This window comes from Paramisgurnus dabryanus, chromosome 14, assembly GCF_030506205.2.
Source record: "Paramisgurnus dabryanus chromosome 14, PD_genome_1.1, whole genome shotgun sequence".
NCBI classification, from domain to species: domain Eukaryota; kingdom Metazoa; phylum Chordata; class Actinopteri; order Cypriniformes; family Cobitidae; genus Paramisgurnus; species Paramisgurnus dabryanus.
Genome location: NC_133350.1, coordinates 26,237,369 through 26,257,059, shown reverse-complemented (window position 1 = coordinate 26,257,059; position 19,691 = coordinate 26,237,369). Strand labels below are relative to the sequence as shown.

The following is a 19,691-nucleotide window of genomic DNA, read 5'->3' as shown; positions in this document are numbered from 1 at the left end:
GTACCCATAAAAAATTTAACTGGTAGAAATTGTTCCTTGAGGTACACAATATATCCTTATGGTATAATATTGTACCCCAAAAGGCACAGCATTTCGATGTGTTGTATACCCATAAAGCTACAAAAATTAACCTTCGGGGGTACATCGGGGGTTCCACTCCAGCAACAGAAAAAGTACAGTTTTAAACCATTTTTGTACCTTTTTCTGACAGTGCATGATTTGTGTGCTTCAATGCAATAAAGAAAAACTTTTTTTTTTTTGAGTTATCAAGGTCAGCATCTCATACATTTTTCCCTAAAAACAATAAATACAATTTGAATTTATTAAAAACTTGTGTTTGCTCATGCATTTGGCAGACACTTATGTAAAGCAATTCAAACTATACATTTATCAGAATGTGCATTCCCTGGGAATCAAACCCATCACCTTTGTGCTGCTAACACAATGCTTTACCAATTGAGCTACACAAACCCTTTAATAGCTTAAGCAATCTGCTTTTATCTATCTATACACAGACACACACCATATTTTTATATAATAAAGGAGGTCAAAAAGTACCAAAATGACTGGAAAATAAAGTGCGGAGTCAAAGTGCCCGCACATGCACACACTTGACCAAAAAAATCCCCCTCACCCTATAATTTCCTTCCCTCTCTGTATGTTTCCCTGTTCTATATTCCCAGGTAATAGGGTCAGAGAATCTCATTGCCACTGGAGTTTCACACTTCTATATTATCATTTAGCTGCCAGCACAGCCTCCGAGCACAAATGTAATGATATTTTGTTACCCGCCATCTGCCACACAGCCCACAACACTTCCTCTGCAACACAATACCTCTCTCTGCACGAGGCCGCAAGGGTCTCGACGTCTACCGTACACGGCAGAGTATGATAGGCAATATTCCCACCACAACACATTCACAACACAGACAGCTGCCGTGATAAGGTCACAATATCTGACGAAAGCCTAGGATAACGCAAACTAAACAGAAAACCTGCCCGTGGGGAGAACGGACCAGGATTTCTTTAACACTCAAACTAAGGTCTTAAGCCTTTTAAAGGAATACACGCCTTAACATATTTTAGACCCCAAATCTTTTTGTAAAACTAAAAAATAGAAGCAAACTTACAATACAATCACAATCAACATAAGAATTGTATAAGAAACTTTGTTTTTTTTTACACAAAGCTGATTTATTTATGGACCAATTTTCGGCCATTTGAGCTTTGCACACTGTCAGAAAATGAACAACTTGTAAATATTCTGTCACTGGGGTAGTACCCTCAAAGTACATTGAAATTATATATTTCTAGAATTTTAAGTGCACAAGACTACATAAGAAAAGTCAAAGAAAGGGAGACAGCTTGTGAAGGAATGCTTGTGGCAAGGACCAAGCTTATTCAACAACAAAAGGGCCAGATTCAGGAGAACTGTCGCTATCAGTTTCCGTTAATTTCCGCTAATAGACCCTGCAGTCATCCTTTAGCCAGAACTTTGGCCATGTATAATGCTAATTAGATTGTCTATTTGGGCTGTTAGCCGAAAGCTTGTCAACATCCTGTCGCAGCAGAAATCCTCAAAGTGACATAGCCTAAAAGCCACTTTTTTGGCCGTGCACCAAACAAACATTGCTGGCCGCAGAGCATCTGGCAAACAAAAATAAAGAAGAGTGAACGTTCAAGAAAGAAACGTCAGATGCAATCAGACGAATGCGAACATTCTCTTGGCGTTGCTAACGGCTAGTTTTATTTAACAGTTTGCCGTTCTCTAATAGCTTTCCAAAACCTATCAATAATTTAAAAAACAAAAACATAATAGATGGATTTGCCTTTGGGTCACAACTGTAAATAATTTCAGGGTAAATACAGAAGCATTACCCATGCATGTATTCATAAAATCCAGAAACGAATGCTAATCAAGTGGTCTCAATTGGAAAAAAAACGTATGCGATTTCTTCGACAAAGGTTTATTCACAGCCACTTATGGTCAATCCTCAAAGGAAATGAGATCTGGTACATCAGTCCTGCCTCTGGGCTCCACTGATGATTAAACACAAAAAAACCAACAACAATTCTACGGTGAATAGGTTTCAGTTAACAAAAACAAGTCCAGAAGTGTTAGTTTAGTTTAATTTTATTACTTATTATTTCGCAACGAAAATTATCCATCTATGTTTTTATGACCTCATGCCCTCAAAATGTTTTTCCTTTAAACGTTATGCGATGTGACTATTGCAGATGCGTGCATTGTGATGTCGGTGCAAAAACAAGTGTATGCACAGATGATACAGACACCAACATTGTCTTTGTATTATTATTATTATTATTATTATTATTATTATTAATCATCATGCATGTGTCAATGCTGTTGCATAGGCAGAGATTCGCTCTTGGGCATAGGGGAGTACCTGCTGGTAAACATGGATAATGCATGCTTTGATATTAGCGAGAGAGTGCCGTTTTATTATTTTTTAAATAAGGCTAAAATATTTTGAATTTATTTAAAGCGTAAGTTACTTAGTCTACCCATTAAAATTTTCAGGGTTCCCACACCTTAGTTAACTTCAAATTCAATGACCTTTCAAGGACTTTCCAGGTCCAATACCCTCAAATTCAAGGCCTAATTGTGGGGACCCATTTCAAGTGAGAGCAAGGTTACATCGTGTTACCTTTTATGATACATTCCTTTCGAGGGAACTCACGCTGCGGTGACACTTTGGGGACGCTTCCAAGGGTAAGTGCGTCTGAATGTGTCTATCAAATTCAACCAATGGTGAGGCTTAACGACAAAGACAGGGTGACGTGGGAGCCAGAAAGTATATCGCTATCTTAAATATTGCTAAAGACGGCGTTACAGGGCTGCAGGAAGTATGGCAAGAGAGACACAGCGTCTCATTCCCTTCTCAGGGAACAACAGTTACATACGTAACCAGAGACGCTTTCAAGTGTCAAACACAACTATGCAAAAAAGCATTTTGGTATGAATCAACATTCGCATACAGAAGATATAAGCATTTAAAGTGAACAGTTTAGCACGTGTGCTTAAAAAGTCTAGAATTTTTATGATATTATCCTACACTACACAGGAAATAATATGTTTTTTTTCCAGAAAACTTATTGCATAAAATAGATTCAAGCACTTTCAATGACCTGTACAATCTATGTATGTATATTCTCAAAAACTTACCAGGGTCTTGATATTTTTCCCCCAGATTCACAAACTTTCAAGGATTTCAATTACCCGTGGGAACCCTGAATATTAATATTAGACAAATAACATGAATTCTCAAATTTTTATTTCATTCATGTATTTCATTCATACTAAATCACAATTGGTTCCGATCAGGGGGGGTCATACCCCCCTTTCCACCCCAAACTCTTTCGATGTACTGTTCTACTTTGACTGAAAAGCAGGCCCATTTAAAATTGGCCTAAAACTAAAAAGTTGGTACTTCAAATTAGCTGTAAAGTTTAATTTTAGTATCTTTGACATCCTAATATTAGTCATTCACCACTCTGCACTCTCTACATCCATTATCACAATCGACCATTAAAGAAACTTGTCAACCATAACCGAAGAGTCCATGCAAATCACAGGGTGACAGCCACAGTCTCTGATGGAGATTTAAGATGCCTTTATCACGTGGTATATTTTGGTATAAGTGTTGGGGCGGCGGTTATTTAAGCCAAAAAGTGCATGTATGTGTGTAAGGGGTGGTTATCATTTTCTTTCTCCTCATCTCCTCTGTCACGCCTGGCCACTCTCCATTCCATTTCCCCGATGGCTCATCCATCGCCCCCTCCGGTGAGTGGCGAGGAGAGCCCGGGGTGATTAACGCAAGAAAGATGGCAGGACTGGCAGCGTAAATCCAGAGAGGTTTCAGGTGGAACACCGGCGCTTGTCTCCATATGAGGGATGGAGGATCGCCTGGGCCAAACTCTTCCTGTGGAAGTGTCTGTTCTCTTTCCACTTGCTTCTTGTAGCATTCAACAAATATAAGGCCGGTGGGCACATATTTTTTAAATTGACTAGTCTTGTGTTGTCCGAAAATAATGTAAACTAGCTGGTCTTAAAGGGACAGCTCTCCAAAAATGCCATTTCATTACTTTTCCTACAGAATAAAAGTGAATGGGAAGTGAGATTGTCAAGCTGCACCAAAATTCATTATAGTTTTAGTCATGACTCATGGCAGAAACAAACTCATATTGGCCTAAGACGACAACATGAGGGATGGTAAATGAAACAGACCTGCGAATTTTGCATAGTGACAGCAGGTGATGTGATATCTGACAATAACTGTCTAGAAAGTATGCAGTTAAAGGCAGTGAATTTGACAGCTGTAGCAGTGGTGCTTTAAAAAGGATGAATTTAGAGATACAACGAGAGGCCGTAAGCATGTTGACAGCCTCACGCCGCATCTATACTGCAAGCGTGACAGGATCACGTGCTTGTAATATAGAACTCTGCTGCAACAGAACATGGGGCTCACGTCCGCTGTATAGTAGACACAGTATGCAAGTATGCAGTTAGACTGTATAGAGAGAGCGAGAGAGAAGGAGAGGGAAAATGGAATGCATGAAGAACTACAGAGAATCCAAACGTTCCCAGGGGCTCGAGAGCAGAATCCCATCTGTCGGACATCTGGTTGTGGGAGTGAAAGACCTTCAGCATGCTGGTCATGAAATCTTGCATTTGGAGGAAGAAACAGCTCAGGACACGCAAACATACATGCACGCTCATTCGCCAAGGCTGATCCCAGAACAGAGAAGAGCATAGTCACAATAGGCAAAAGAAAGCCAATCCAGTCATTGCCAAGTCATCTGCACTAGTCATTTACACTCATACAGTGCATTCGAAGCATACATTTTTATCAGTATGCATGGGATACAAACCCACAACCTATGCGCTGCTAATGCAATGCTCTATCAGTTGAGCTATAGAAACACAGGGTAGAGTGAAATATCAAAGACAAAACACAGCCACAGCTGTCAAACAGCAATTAAATTAATTTTTTAATTTGGGGTTTGATTTCATCCCTGTATACTGAGCTGCCGTGCAGACAGTGCTTGATCTAAAGCAAGAAAAAAGGGTAAAATGGTTTTCAAAGTTGGACGATGATCCGCTAGTTTAGTCTGACAACATGCACCACTTCCGAGTCCAACCGATCTCAAATATCAACTAAATAACGGCATATAAAAATATGCTAATATACTGTACAGTCGTAGCATAATGCAAAACTACCAACAAAACCCAATCCAAACTTTTACCTCCACAACAAAATCCAAGATGACCAGACATGGACGCATGGACAAAGTTTTTTACAAGTTATTAATTTATTGCTGTCAGAGATTCTGTGATCAAGACTGCAGTTTGAGTTTATACAATTTTCGCTTTAACGTGTGATATGAATAAATATTGCTCATACAGTAAATGGCTGTTTAAATAATATCCTGCATTGAAATGAGTGGAGGCCATATACCTTACAAGTGCAGGGCTCTACACTAACTTTTTGCACTGGTTGCACTGGTGCGCCTAACCTTTTTTCCTTAGGTGCACCAGCACAAAAGTTAGGTGCACCTACATTTTTGACCACATCGCATTTATAGTTCACCCAAAAATGAAAATCCTGTCATAATTTACTCACTCTCCTGTTGTTACAAACCTGTATAAACGTCTTTGCTCTGGTGAACATAACTGAAGATATTTTGAAGAATGTTTATAACAAAACTATTCATGAGTCCCATTTACTTCCATAGTATTATTTTTTCCTACTATGGAAGTGAATGGGGCTCATGCTTGGTTTGGTTACACACATTCCACAAAATATCTTGCTTCGTGTTCATCCGAACAACGAAATTTATAGAGGTTTGTAAAAAAATGAGGGAGAGTTAATGATGACAGAATTTTCATTTTTCGCACCATTTTTGGGTGACCTATCCCTTTAAGAAACACACTGTAGATGTCCATTAGCTGTGCAGATTATAGAAAATATGCTAATACAGTAGTAAAACATTTTGTGAATATTATTTTAATGTGGGCTGGAATCAATGTGAATTTGGCTAGCTTTTCTTACGAATAGTTAAATTAGCAATGTGAAAAAAACTTTAGAGAATCAAGGCAATTGCTTATTATCCTCAATTGAAAAGATATAAGCCTCATATGAAAGCAATTAGAACTGATAACTCAAGTGTAAGTTAACAAAACATAAGTTTCTAATGTTTTACAACATGTTCATTACACTACTGTGAAATCTTTAGCCTCTATTATGACCAGAATCAATTTGTAAATATGCAACCGAAATGATATTATATTATAAGAGCTTACACGGTTTAATACATCGTATTAAATCACAAAAGTCTTTCTAAGAATTAAGTCCCTCAGCAATATCTTACCATATCTTATTTCTTTACAATTTTATTTATAACTTAAACACAAAACACAAAACTTACACAGGCTATCACTAGAAAAGAGCAAAAGTTTGTCTGATAATAAAAGACGGCAATAGCACAGGATTGGTGAGGGAGGATTTAAGGCAAGATAAAATTTCAATAAAAATCAAATGTGGATTCACACTTTGAATATATTCAAATACTGCGGTCCTTCTATTTGGTATCAGGTTAGCAGAAATAAACTGAAGATCGGTAAGCCATAATGTTATCATGTCCATTGATTTACTTAAAGTAAACTGATAGATACACAGCACTGCAATCTTAATATCCGCATCTTTGGCAGCAATAGAAGCATGCATAAACAATATGAGCATGCATAATACTAAACCTACTGTAGTATTAAAAGTAAACAAAACATTAGCCTCCTCATTTAAAACGGAACGTGTTTTCAACAGTATTAACAAAAATGTAACAAGTAGATTACATACAAAGTCAATTGAAAGATGCAAGACGAGGCAAGACGAGGCAAGACGAGGCAAGACGAGGCAAGACGAGGCAAGACGAGGTAAGACGAGGCAAGACGAGGCAAGACAACGCAAACTTGCAAATCAGGCAGAGCGATTGCCCACGAAAACATACAATATTTGCCTCAAACGCATCTTCGTGCAAGTAGTAATACTATTACTAATACTAGTATTTAACTCAAGAGAAAAAAAAAAAAAAAAAAAAAAAAATCGCAAGACACAAAGTGAAATCCAGTGAGTAATCTAAAGTGAGGAGCAGGATAACTGCGTTTGGTGTGTACACATCATAAAGGGCGATTCACATTTTATGTCTTTTGCGCACGCAAATACGTTATTTTGAATGTAGACGTGCTGCAAGCACGCTCAAAAAGAGAGCGACACATTCTTTTTTTTCCAGGCACGTAGGCACTGCAGGCAGTTAAAAACACTTAAACTTTTCAGAACGCTGCGTCGGAAAAGAAGGAGAAAGTTTTCTGCGTGGTTTTTGAAATTGAAATGTGAACTGCCCCTTAGGCTGCAGTCACATTAGACTTTCAGCATGCAAAATTGTTACGCAGACCCTTGCAGCAATCAGATATGACGTGATGAATTATGTAATAGTGTTTTTTTATTTATTGACAAATTATGGTTCTGGCACAGATATGGTTGCTGTTATTATTGGTGTACAAAATAGGATTGTGTGTTGCTGCTATTTTCACTTTTTCCTCCACTTGATAAGGTCACATGGTGATGTATTGATCATCTATTGGTCACGCGCATTTATGCAATACAAATTCACAGGTAAAAGTTCCCCAAATTTGAACTTTGGAATGCAGCGAAATGCAAAACTTTTGCATCTCCAGTCTGATGCATTCGCAAATGTATGAATGCAAGTAACTAGAAGGAAAAGCACAGTATGATTGCACCTTAATAGTTAAAGCAGTCAACAATTCGGCTACAAACAATGCAGGCCTGACTGTTGACAGTACAAATGTGAAAACTGCTAGAAAAAAAAAACATAAATCCAATGCCAATTTGAGAACGTGGGGAGAAAATCAGTAAGAAAGTATTGTACTTAAAACAGCTTCCCTCAGAAGCAAGACAAATTGGGCACCGTGGTGGTGCAGTCCGTAGAGTACGTCTCGCCCGCTCTCTTGGCGAAAAGGGCCTGCATCCTCCCAAGCATTAAACTGGAAAAACCAACTACACTGCACAAAATTTAATGAGAAGCCTTACAAGTCTGACCTAACACTGGCTCACCGATACAACATTCCCTGGTATGTGGTTATTTTTCCTTCCCTTCTTTCTCTTTGCCGCGGAAGCAGAGGAAATATCAGGGGGCTGTAACCCTCACAGTAGAGACCCTAATGCAACACTAATGCATTGTGTCTGTGAAAATGGCTGTTATGAATACTTCTCATGGCATTACCTAATTTATATGGCCTCTGAGAGACCGGACCCGAACGCACTCACAAACAAATTATTTGGTGCCGCAATTTCCCGGGCTGATGTGATATATAGAGGGTGTCTAATAGTAACCCTCACTCCATTTTGCAGCTTTTCTGGTTAGTTTTCTCTCATTTTTGTAAAGGGGATTGTGGTACAAATTGCTTTGGGAAAATGAGTTGTACCGAAGGGAATGAACTGGCCACCATCCCCTGACTGACAAACACCTATCACCAAATACCACTCACCCAAAAAACAAAATCATTATGTGACAGAGCTGACCATCGTGACTACCTGATCCAAATTAAAGCTTATTCCTCTGTCAAAAGTAGGCTTAACCATGGCATTTTTTTAAATTGTACCTTTCATAGTCCTCCTCAACTGGCTGCATAGGATGATGGGTAATAGCCTGCTGTGATTTCAGCACTGCAAAACGGGAAAACAGCTTTCTTGAAGCTAAAATGACAAATAAGAGACTCTACGGTATTGTTGACAGGTGAAGGCCATTAAGCGTGCCATTCAGGACAAGACCCATGACAGCCAGCCCATCAAGAGCTATACGAGGAGATATGTACACTGATCCAGAGCAGCTTACCCAGCCTTAATCGCAGCCATTACTCCAAAAATGTAAACCCTGATCTCAGATTGCAAAATAAGGGTTCTCCTTGTGGGACGATCAAGATCAGGTATAGCAATGTATAACCTTTAATATATTATTAAGATTTATACTTTCGACAACGAAGCACATCAATGCTTCAGGTTCTTTTGTAAATATTTGATCAAGGTACAAAATCATTCCCAGTCCGAAGACTGCAAATCATCGCCTTTGTTTTAGAACCGCCAGGTGCAGAAGTGAGGAAAAACAAAGTCTTATTTAAGAAGTATTGCGTGGGCTTGTGATACGATGATGGATGAAGTGTAGGACTTTGATTGATCGGCTCGATAAACCGCAGAATTAATGCAGCACATAAGCTACACTAAACGTATTTAACCATGGTCTGCATTGCGTGAAGTCAACCTGCATGTATTATTTCACGCCGAGTTAACAAGCCGTTACGCCGAACACTCTCTCTAGTGGCCAAGAAGAGAATTACTGCTATCGTACTACATCTGTCCACAATAGATTTTGAAACACCCACTGCGGCTCATCTGATTGTAATTAATTTCTGAGAGACGAAGCCATCCATCACTTGTTTACGTTTAATAGTTAACATTAATGCCATAAACAGCCTGTAATAAAGAGGTAAACAATTTCTTTCATTTTTGATCCGTGTCGGATCTTTCCCAAGACCGTGCGTGCTACATCAAGCCTTGGGATTGTGGGTAAGAGGATGAAAACCTGGCATTTAAATTGGAAAGGCCCGGCAGCCGTTATAAGTTATTAATGGAGAGACTTTTGCGTTGGTTACTTTATACTTTGCTAATTATGACCTTAGAGAGGGGTACGGGGCAAGCAGGAGAACGAGGCACTGGAGGGGGCCGGGTTATGTAGAAGGAGAATTAGCGCTTAAGTCTCCCAACGGCTCAAAGGTTTCTTTCGTCTCCTGGCAAACTGTTCCGAGCACCGTTACTGTGCCAAATGAAAATCTTTTGAGAACCTTCCGTCTGGGAGAAAGAGAGATAGTTAGAAAGAGAGAGCAATAAAAGAGTGGCAAAAGCAAATATTAAGAAAATCTCAAGAAAGCAGAGCCAAAACAAACAGCACTTTAGTCCTCTGCCTACAGCCACTACCAACTTGCAAGTAGGTAAGTTATCACAGTTTTACAGTTAATACATATCAGACTAATATTGGTTTTAAAAAAAAGAATAGCAAAAAAAACTGTTTAAATCCTAATGCAGAAAAACTCCCAACTGCAGAAGAGCCTTTATATAAATAGTCATTTCTATAAGCATGAATAGCAATGGTATAAGGAGGTTGGCGATATATAGATCAAGTATATGTTTTTTTCCCTATAGCAATCCTATATTTGATTATACACCATTTAATAACACCCAAAAATGAAAATTCTGTCTTCATTTACTTATCCTCATGTTGTTCTAAACCTGTATGAGTTTCTCTGATGAACACAAAATATATTTTGATAAATGATGGTAAGCACACATCTGATTGTAACCATTGACTTCCATAGTAGGAAAAATAAATATTACGGAAGCATTTTGAAAAATAATAAAGAAGATATTTTGATAAATAATGGTATACACACAGTTGACGATACCCATTGAATTCCTTTGTATTTGTTTTTCCTACTATGGAAGTCAATGGTAACAATCAGCTGCGTGCTTACCATCATTTATCAAAAAATCTTCTTGTGTGTTCATAAGAAAAAAAAGAAGTTTAGAAAAACATGAGAATGAGAAAATTATGGCCTATTCCTTTAAATTACAATTTTACACTTATATCTGTGCATTCACCCAACGCAACTATGCAAGCAAGCATTACATTTGATAATTTTTGTGTTGTCCCTGAGAATCCAACCTACAATCCTGGCATCGCTTGTGGCACTTTCACAAACTGATTCATTTTCATGAAGGATTCATTAAGCATTTATATCTATTTTGACGACAGAATTCAACAGCATGCTTCATAAATGTCCACTTCATTTAGCGATTGGCACACACTGAGAAATCTGGTTGCCAGTGGAGATGAGCAAAGAATGAAGCAGCACACACACACACATCCCACTTCAACAAGATTATTCAGGAAAACCGGGAATGTGTTAGCACTTCCGAGCACCTACACGGCTCGAAATTCATTCACAAAACAAAAACGACGCAGAGAGACAGTGTGAGGTAACGTAAAGAACAGCTGTTTAGTTGAATCGTGTCTGTTCGGCAAACTGACAGCAAAATCAGACGGAGGAAGCAATTAAAGCAGAATTCTCACGCAATACACTGCCAGTGTAATACTGCATTGCAAGTCAGCATTTTGGAAAGCAAAAGGGTCAAGCAGGACTGAACATTTCCACACCTGCTTTACAAAACCAAACCAGCACCAACTATATGAGAAAACTGAAATGTAGCCTAGCAGTTTGTGCACTTGCTTCGACACTGTGCTCATGTGGGCGATGAGAGCTTGAGTTCATCATTTACTTTTACCTCTGCTATCCATAACATTGAAAAAAAAGAATATAAAAATAAAGTTAAAATACGTAATTATAGATTTGACATTAAAGATAATCATCTCTTGCATATTTCAGTACTTTACATACAGCATACACTGGGAATATGACCCTGATGCAGCATCCCGCACGGTTAACCATCCCGGCAGTCCTATCTTTTAATCAATCTATTAGTGGAGCCAGGCAACGATGACAGCCTGTGTGACTGATAAAGTGACCTGGCAAACATTAAGGCAGCTTTGGTCACCCAGCCGGACAGATAACAGCTCGAGCGGAGAGAGATGATGATGATGATGATGATAATTTTGTTACAGGGTACGCCAGTGCATCCGATCCAACCCAAATGTCAGCTGCGGCTATCTCACCCCCGAGACTAACCCCACATCCTAAGTGCTCCTCGTTTTCGAACGGACGTTTTGCAAATTATCCTTTTCTATTAGACAGAGAAATGACTCCTTGCCACATAAAATGGAATCAAAAAGCCAAGAGATATGAGGCCTTTTAGGAGATTTGCATGGCCATTGTGCTATTCGGTGCATGGCACGCTATTTGTCATGCGACAGAAATAACCACCTAGAAATCCTCTCTTTATCGTTTGCCTTTGAATTGCGTTATATTTAGCAGGTCAGTAAAACAACAAGCGACTAAAACGATGTTCTGCTTAGATTTAAAAAGAATAGTGTAAAAAAAAATTTGCAAAGACGATCATTATTCATTATGCTTTAAGCGTTCAGCTTATTTCCTATACTTTGAGATAATTTATTTCTCATTTGTCCTGTAGAGAGATGAGCGTTGCCCGGGGCAAACAGACACCCCGCAGAGAGATTCTGTCCTCCCTCTCGTCAGCTTCTTCTCCTGCACCGTCAGCAAACTGGCCATTATTGGAGACTCAAGTGTGCAGACACTTGTTTCCCACTGGCATGACAGAAATAAATAAAGTTGCACTGTTCTTCTTTTTCCAGCGCTTTGCTATATGTCACTGTTGCCCGGGAAGCGAATGCAGTGTCTGCTTGTCTTTCTGTTAAAAACAGGTCCATCAGACACAGATAAGTGAGCAAATGTCACTGAGCTAAAAAGCCTGTTTCTGTCTGAAAGCTAAGAGAGCAGGGAGGATGACAGAAAGCGAGCGTGTTAAACTTCTCCTTTGTTCTATATGATAACTTCATTTCTCTACCACCTCCTTCAAGTCATCAAGACATGAAAACGTGCATCTTTCTCTTTCTCACAAAAACATGTACTGACACAGACCCAGAGACAGAAAAAGAGAGAGGCAAACAGACACAAAAGACTGTCAATAATGTCCAGAACCTTCAGTCAGGCATTTGCCCTTTGGTGGCAATGTGTTATTCATAGAGCATTCATCACATCCCTGATGAAATCTCTTGCCTGTTTGGGATGCGGAAACGTGGACGTTTTTCGTGTCGAGCTCAAGTGCACACCCCCCATGTCCACGGAGCCTCTGAGCCCCCTGCTCTTGCTGTTTCGGATCACAAAGAATCTGAGATGAAAACTAGTGGCAATTCAAACAGAAAACCCAGAGTACATTTTGACTGGTATCTGATGTGCAATACGCTATGCGCACTGAGAAACCATAAAAGCTTTGGCAGTAGGCTACAAGATGTTAATATTAGTTAATCCTGTGACAGCGATTGACTTTCGACAAAAACTAATTTTCTGGGAAATACGCTGGCTGTTTGATTACACAAAACCCATCAAGAGTTTCAGAAGTAGGTCAGCGTAGAAAAAAATCATTTTGAGATGTATCATCTGTTTAGGTACAAAAAATAAAAACCAAACAAATGGAATGATGAAAGATAAGGATAATATCTGGCATTTCATGAGATTTCCAAACATACAAAGCTTTGAACTTACGGTAATATAAATCTCATATGCAATCACAAAGCTTGTTTTCTTTTATTCAGTGAGACTCTTCATGAATAAAGCTTTGGTACAGTATAGCATTTCATGTCTTTTATCAACCACTTAAGTCACTTTAGAAATAAGAGTTTCTATCTGTGTGTAGACATTTTGTTAAAAACCCAAATAAACACCAAAAACCTTTTTTCTGCACCTGGTCATTTTCTATAATGTCTGATATGATGAATCATACACACAATTTTTATATGATGTCATAATATAAATGATTTCATCTTAGATTCTGACTTCTTTGGTTGCTGTATGACATCAAAACAAAAATAAAGAGCTTGAAAGCTTATTGTGGTCAAGGTCATTTAAAACAAAACACTGCCAAATATACAGTACATACCATATCGCTTTTTTAAACCCGGACAAGCCCCCAAAAATCTAATTGTCATGGTTTTCAAAGAAACACCGATGGCGTGCTCATCGGGGCTATTCATATTCAAAGCATCATCTCAACTTGACTCCACACCACGCTTAAATTGGCAATAAATATAACATTATCATTCCCTTTTCCTTAAACAGACCCCAAGAACGACTCTGCTGCCTTGTGGTGATGAGAAACATGTGCATAAATAACAAACGTACGCATGTGTATGGTAATAACTGTCATTCTTTGCTTGTTAAATCACGTTAAAAAAAGTCCTTAAATTAAAATTCCTTCAATTATGAAAAGATGTCGACTAAATCTGCTTAATTCCAAAGGGTTGTTATAATACACGTACGTGATAATGGCTGATGTCTTATAGCCTCATAAGCGATTGTTATTTACTGTTCATAAATAACGGGACTCTGTCACGCGCTTATAAAAAACAGTCGCGGGTCATTTGATGAAAATTGCAACATTGTAATCATCACACCGATAGACGTCATAATGCGTGCTACAATTTTGCAAGACTTCACCGCGCGATCGATGTAAGAGCTCCCAAATACAATGACTTACAAACGAAAAACACATGGAATAAATCCCAAAGCGTGGCTTGTTTAAAGAAATCCTTGCTTTCTTATGACACGCGCTGTTTTAACTATCAGCAAGGTTAATATTTGTACAATGTGCACGCAACGTGGTATGTAACATTCTCTAGTTTCCCACCTCAAAATTCAACTTACCGGGATGAGCGTGCGCCCACCGAAGCACGAGCGACAAAACCAGAGGCGGCATCCACCACCAGCAGCAGCCGCGCGGTCGCACTAACCTCCGCATGTCACACTGTATACATGGAGAGCTGCAAATAAGGCAACTGTTGACAGAGTTATCCTCCCGAAACTCCCGCAAACAAGCGACGCAAAAGCGCCTGATGGATTCACGCGCGCAAAGAAGTTCTCGCGTGCGAAAAATCGACCGCCTCCGTTAGCGAGTTCTTCAGATAGATTTTTCTTGTGAAGTTCGACCAAAGCAAACAGTTTTTCTTGTCTCTCTCTCTCTTTCTTTTAAATGGTCGGGCTTGTAGTCCGGAGGAAACGCATTACAGTGTAGCTGTGGATGGTTGGTATGCGGTGAAAGAGAGAGAGGTCTCAGGGAAGCGGTAGTCCACGCATCAGGCTGAAAACACAGAGACGAGAGTTAAAGCGGCACTGGAAGCTTTCCATTCCGCCATCCAGGAAGTAGCGCATGAGCTCAAGTCTGGCAGAGACTTTAAAACAGGCTTGAGAGAGGGAGAAGGAAGAAAGAGAGAGAGAGAGAGAGAGAGGGAGAGAGATCGTGAGAGAGGAGCGCTCCGCCGGATCCTAGCGCCGAGCGCGTGGCAGAGCTGCTGCTGCTGTCAGATGCGCGCGCTTCTTTCTCTCTTCATATTCTGACATTATCAGTTATACAGTTATTTAATGCAACTTCTATATCTGAAACTAAACTATCAAGGGGATGTTATTCTTGGTTTTTGTTCCTCAAACTAACGGGACATTTTAATTCATCCTTTTTTGATTGGATTAAAGATAAAAAAACATGGTTGAGACTTTGTTCTTTATTCTGTTGCATATAATTGTTTCCATTTATTATTCTTTTTAGCTAACAGCATAGCTATATGTTTTAAGGCTTTGAAAAGTTAAATTAATAAGTATGAACTAAAGAAAATATGGATGTGGGGTGGCAGTGTAGGTGTGTTTCTTTTCTAGACATTCTAGAAGTTATCCAACTACAGCTGAGTAAACTTTGGTTTTAACGCAAATTATTTTTTGGAACATATTTATTTTGCTATGGGAACCATTCAGACATTCTAAGTGCATTACGCAAATTAAAATGACAAAAAAGTCCCTAGACATTATATTAGATGCTATAGTTTGTGGATGGGAAGAACAACATCTTGCTGTCAGTCCCCGCTTAATGGAAATGGCCTTGAACTGTGTTCTCAGGGCCAGACAGGTTTAAATACAGTATTTGGGAGCTAGTTGTCATGTTTTTGTTAGTTAGTAACACGTCTTTGTTTTTTAATGTACATTGTTTATGCTTTTAAATAAAGTGTTTGAATACACCCTACAACTAGCCCAGTTGTCGCCATATTCTAATTTTCCTGTATTTAAAACACATTTGAAGACTCAGTTTTATTTATTTCACCATTATTTATTAGTTTTCACTAGTCGTATTTTTCTAAACTAAAACAGAAATGATATGTAAAGATTAGATATATCATCCCTTTGTATATCTATTATCCTTATCCCTGCTTCCTTTTCTACACTGTAAAAAATTATTTGCTGCCTTAAAATTCTTTTGTTAAATCAACTAAGATTTACAAGTCATGTCAACAGAGATGAGTTAGCACAACTTGAGAAAAGTCTACTTAATTTTATAAGTTATAACAACTCACATGTAGTTATAACAACTCATTTCTAGTCAAGATAAATACAAGTAAGTTGAAATGACTTGTAAATCCGAGTTGATTCAACTAAAATTTTTAAGGCAGAAAAGTATTTTATACAGTGTACGTGTTGGTCAACATTAAAAGTGCTGCTCTTGAGCCGAATGTGCAGTTTTCATTTACATGTATTTGATTAGCCCATGTTTTTATCCAAAGTGATTAACAAATGAGAGAGCTATTTGAATTGCATTTTAAATGTCAAATAACTATTTATTGTCACGTCATCAACAGCAAATGTGCAACTATGAGTAAAAGTCTTGTGCATTTACCAGACAAAAATAGAGTTTTAATTGGTATACAAATAAATTACTATATTTATATTGTCTAAATAAATTGTGGTTTGTTAAAAACACAATTTATTTATTCATAAAACAAAATACTAATATACCAAAACACGATTGCAGCATTATGGGTATATCTACAGTAAATATACTAAAACTGAAGTGTGCCGACAAGACTAAATGTTCTTACAGATGGTGTGTGTGTGTGTGTGTGTGTGTGTGTTTTTAAAGTCATTAAATCTCATTGGGTTTTTTTGTGTGTGTGTCTAATTGATGATCACGATTCAAGGTTAAAAATGCTGAAGAGTGAATGAAGTTTGTTGAAGATTTAGTGCAGGATTTCAGTGAATCATGACTTGCAAGAAATATCAGTGTCTTACACATTTTTTTTTAAATACTATTTTTGGAGCTGACATGCCCTGTATTAGTCACTTTTATTGTTTTATTGTATTGAAAACAGCAGAGTCATTATTTCTTCTCTAACATCTCCTATAGTGCATTATTTCTACCAGGTATGAAATAAAATATGGTTAAGTAAATAAAGATAAAAATTTACATTTTTCTTTCTTTTCTGAATGTTTCCTTTAAATAGAATACAAACAAATAATAAAAAATGGAATTTTATACAAGCAGTGGATTATATTTTAAGAATTATGTTTTATATCTAAACCATTTCATGTAGTTCATAACACAATAATTTAATAAAACAAAACAAAACATTGAATAAATTGGATAAACAAATGAAAAACAATTGAATAAAACAAAGACTAATTGAACATTTTACGCAGTAAAAAGTCAAATCCTCAAAAAACCTATTAACATGAGCACATTAATCTTCCCTCTTTTATTACATTTTAAAGTTATTTCCTAAGGAGTTTTCCTGAAAATTCCCTGCAGAGGCTTTTAACGCACTGCTGTTTACATAAATGCTCAATTTGCTTGACTTACTGTATGAAGAGAAAATGATGTGGGAGAAATAAAGACTGTCTCATAAACCAACCAGCTAAAATTAGTATAATCACTCTTTGGTGTCAGACAGACAATATTGTAGGTCTGATTTTTTCATTCAAGCTTTCATAAATAAACTAAAATAAATACATTTCCTCCTTGGCCATATCCTGGAAAGTTTTGAAGTATCTCAAAGTGCATTATGTAGCATTCTGACAGCGACCCAAAATGGTATTTTGTTTTTAAAGACTGTTTTGAATAATTATTTACTATTAAATTAAGGCCTTTCTTGCGAAGTCAGAAAATCATTACATTGATTTATTTTTAAACAAGAATGCTGCGTCAGCATTTGTTATTTTTATTGCTTGGCTTCCAGGAATCCATAAAAACTTTGACATATATTTGAGTTGCTCTCGGAGCCATTTCAATTAATATTTTAATGTAAGGAATACAATGGCAAGCTAATGGCTGCTTTTGGAAGACGAAGAAAGCATTACCAAAGAGAGTGCAGTTTTATGATAGGCTATCCTGAAATATCCAGATGTTGTTCCATTCATCCAACATCTGCATGAGAGTAAATCAATATCATCCTAATTGGTGGAGAATAAATAACAGATAAACTTAAAAAATTACATTCATGAATTAATCTTATGTGGCATAAAAAAAGACTAATTTGTTTGTTTTCCTAAAAACATATTACACAAAGCTATAAAAACCATCATAAAATTTGCAGCTGTCATTAAATCTTTAACTTTTTGTAGATTAGTACAAAATGCCATTGGTGGGTTTCAATAAGCGTTTGAGTAATAGACATGTAGTTTTAAAATGTTATTTAATGTAACTCTATTTTAGTTTGGTGTCATTTCTAATTGTGTATTAATACATTTCTATACAATAATCAATTGGTTCATTGCATATGGGTAACTAGGTGTCCAAGCAAGTTTGTCTGACACAGTAATAAATATAGCTTTCATTTATTTAAATATAGCATATCTAACCGTAAAGGTCACATTTTAAACCTAAATTATCATTTTCTTAGTCCATTTAATTATAATAAAATTACTTTGGTTGTATATTATTTTTATTATAATTTACTTACGTTTGCTACGATTCCATTTTGTAAATTTAACAACATTTGAAGCAAAACATGAATCATTTTATCTACTGTATCTGAACGAAAAAGTCAGCAGCAACAGCTTATGGGATATGTAGTTTCTCTACTCATATGAAACCGCTCCAGCTGTAGCATGAAGAACTACATTTCCCATAATCCCGTGCGACGTCATCGTTTGCATCGTCTACGCGGAAGGTGAGTGTACATGTGTTCTGTGTTGATGCTATGGGTTGTCACTTTGGCGGTGTGATTTCTCTCTTCTAAAACGCAGCTGTATTTTAATAGCGTGTTGATTTTGTAAACGGATAATAATGGTAGATGTTTTACCTCACGGATTTTGTCCGCGTGTTGAGTGGATGTAAACTCTTCATTTAGTAACAGCCGCAGTTTGTGGATCAGCGCATGTGACATGTCAGCTAACTTACTGTAATCTGATGTAAACATTACTATTCACTTCTAAGGGCAGACCGCTACAAGGGACCACTCCGAAATATGCAGGGAGTCTCTTTTATGGGTTTAAAACACGTTTAAAAATGTTGTGCAAAGAGAATAAAGAAGAGAAGAGTGCTGTTTAACACTGTTTAAGAGGATATTGCTGTAAATAATATTCATTTACATAACATTGTTCGGTGATTAAATTTCACGATATTTCATAAAGAGTTCACATTTTTTGCTTAATTTTTATCAGGCTCTTTTGTTTAGTTTCATTAATTTAAATGGTAATGAAAAGAGTATTAGTCAAGAATTGAAATGTCTTATTTTCACAAATGTTTGCATCTGAGCTCACACAGTCAATATCAGAATAATTAATAAAAGGACTTTGTAAACTGTGCTTAACCCCCGGTTAAATTTATTCCCCCTTTTAACTCTAGGTTAAGGATTGTTTCACAATTGTAATTTAGAAACTGGGTCATTCCTGAAATTAAAATAGCAGACTTGAAGACCCCTAATCTTGGGTTTAGGAATGCGCAGTGTGAAACAGATTATGAATCCCAGGGCATCACCCCCCACCCCCATATTTTTCCTCGGCCCCCCCCCCCAAAAAAAATGTCCAGTCAACCATAAAAAAAAAACTGAGGGTCTCTATAAAGTGCACATATTTCATTGCTAAAAAAACA

At 37.5% G+C, this 19,691-nt stretch overlaps 2 protein-coding genes across 5 annotated transcripts in view; one reads left to right on the top strand and one right to left on the bottom strand.

Moving 5' to 3' along the window:
• Window positions 1–15,016, bottom strand: part of ptprga (protein tyrosine phosphatase receptor type Ga) — a 313,371-nt gene extending 298,355 nt beyond the window's left edge. For 2 of the 3 annotated variants that reach the window (XM_065241773.2, XM_065241772.2), the window contains exon 1: window positions 14,489–15,014. In XM_065241773.2, coding sequence (XP_065097845.1) covers window positions 14,489–14,582 — 94 coding nt within the window. In that variant the 5' untranslated portion in view covers window positions 14,583–15,014. Of the gene's footprint in view, window positions 1–14,488 lie in introns of all 3 variants that reach the window. The other variant, XM_065241771.2, reaches the window with a different exon arrangement.
• The window catches only part of LOC135719187 (bis(5'-adenosyl)-triphosphatase), a 475,352-nt gene that overhangs the window by 53,232 nt on the left and 402,429 nt on the right, over window positions 1–19,691 (top strand). Inside the window, exon 1 of one of the 2 annotated variants that reach the window (XM_065241775.1) lies at window positions 18,748–18,768. The exons of the other annotated variant lie outside the window; for it this stretch is intronic. The gene's annotated coding sequence lies outside the window, so the exon portion shown is untranslated. Of the gene's footprint in view, window positions 1–18,747; window positions 18,769–19,691 lie in introns of those variants that run through there. 2 annotated transcript variants of the gene reach the window in all.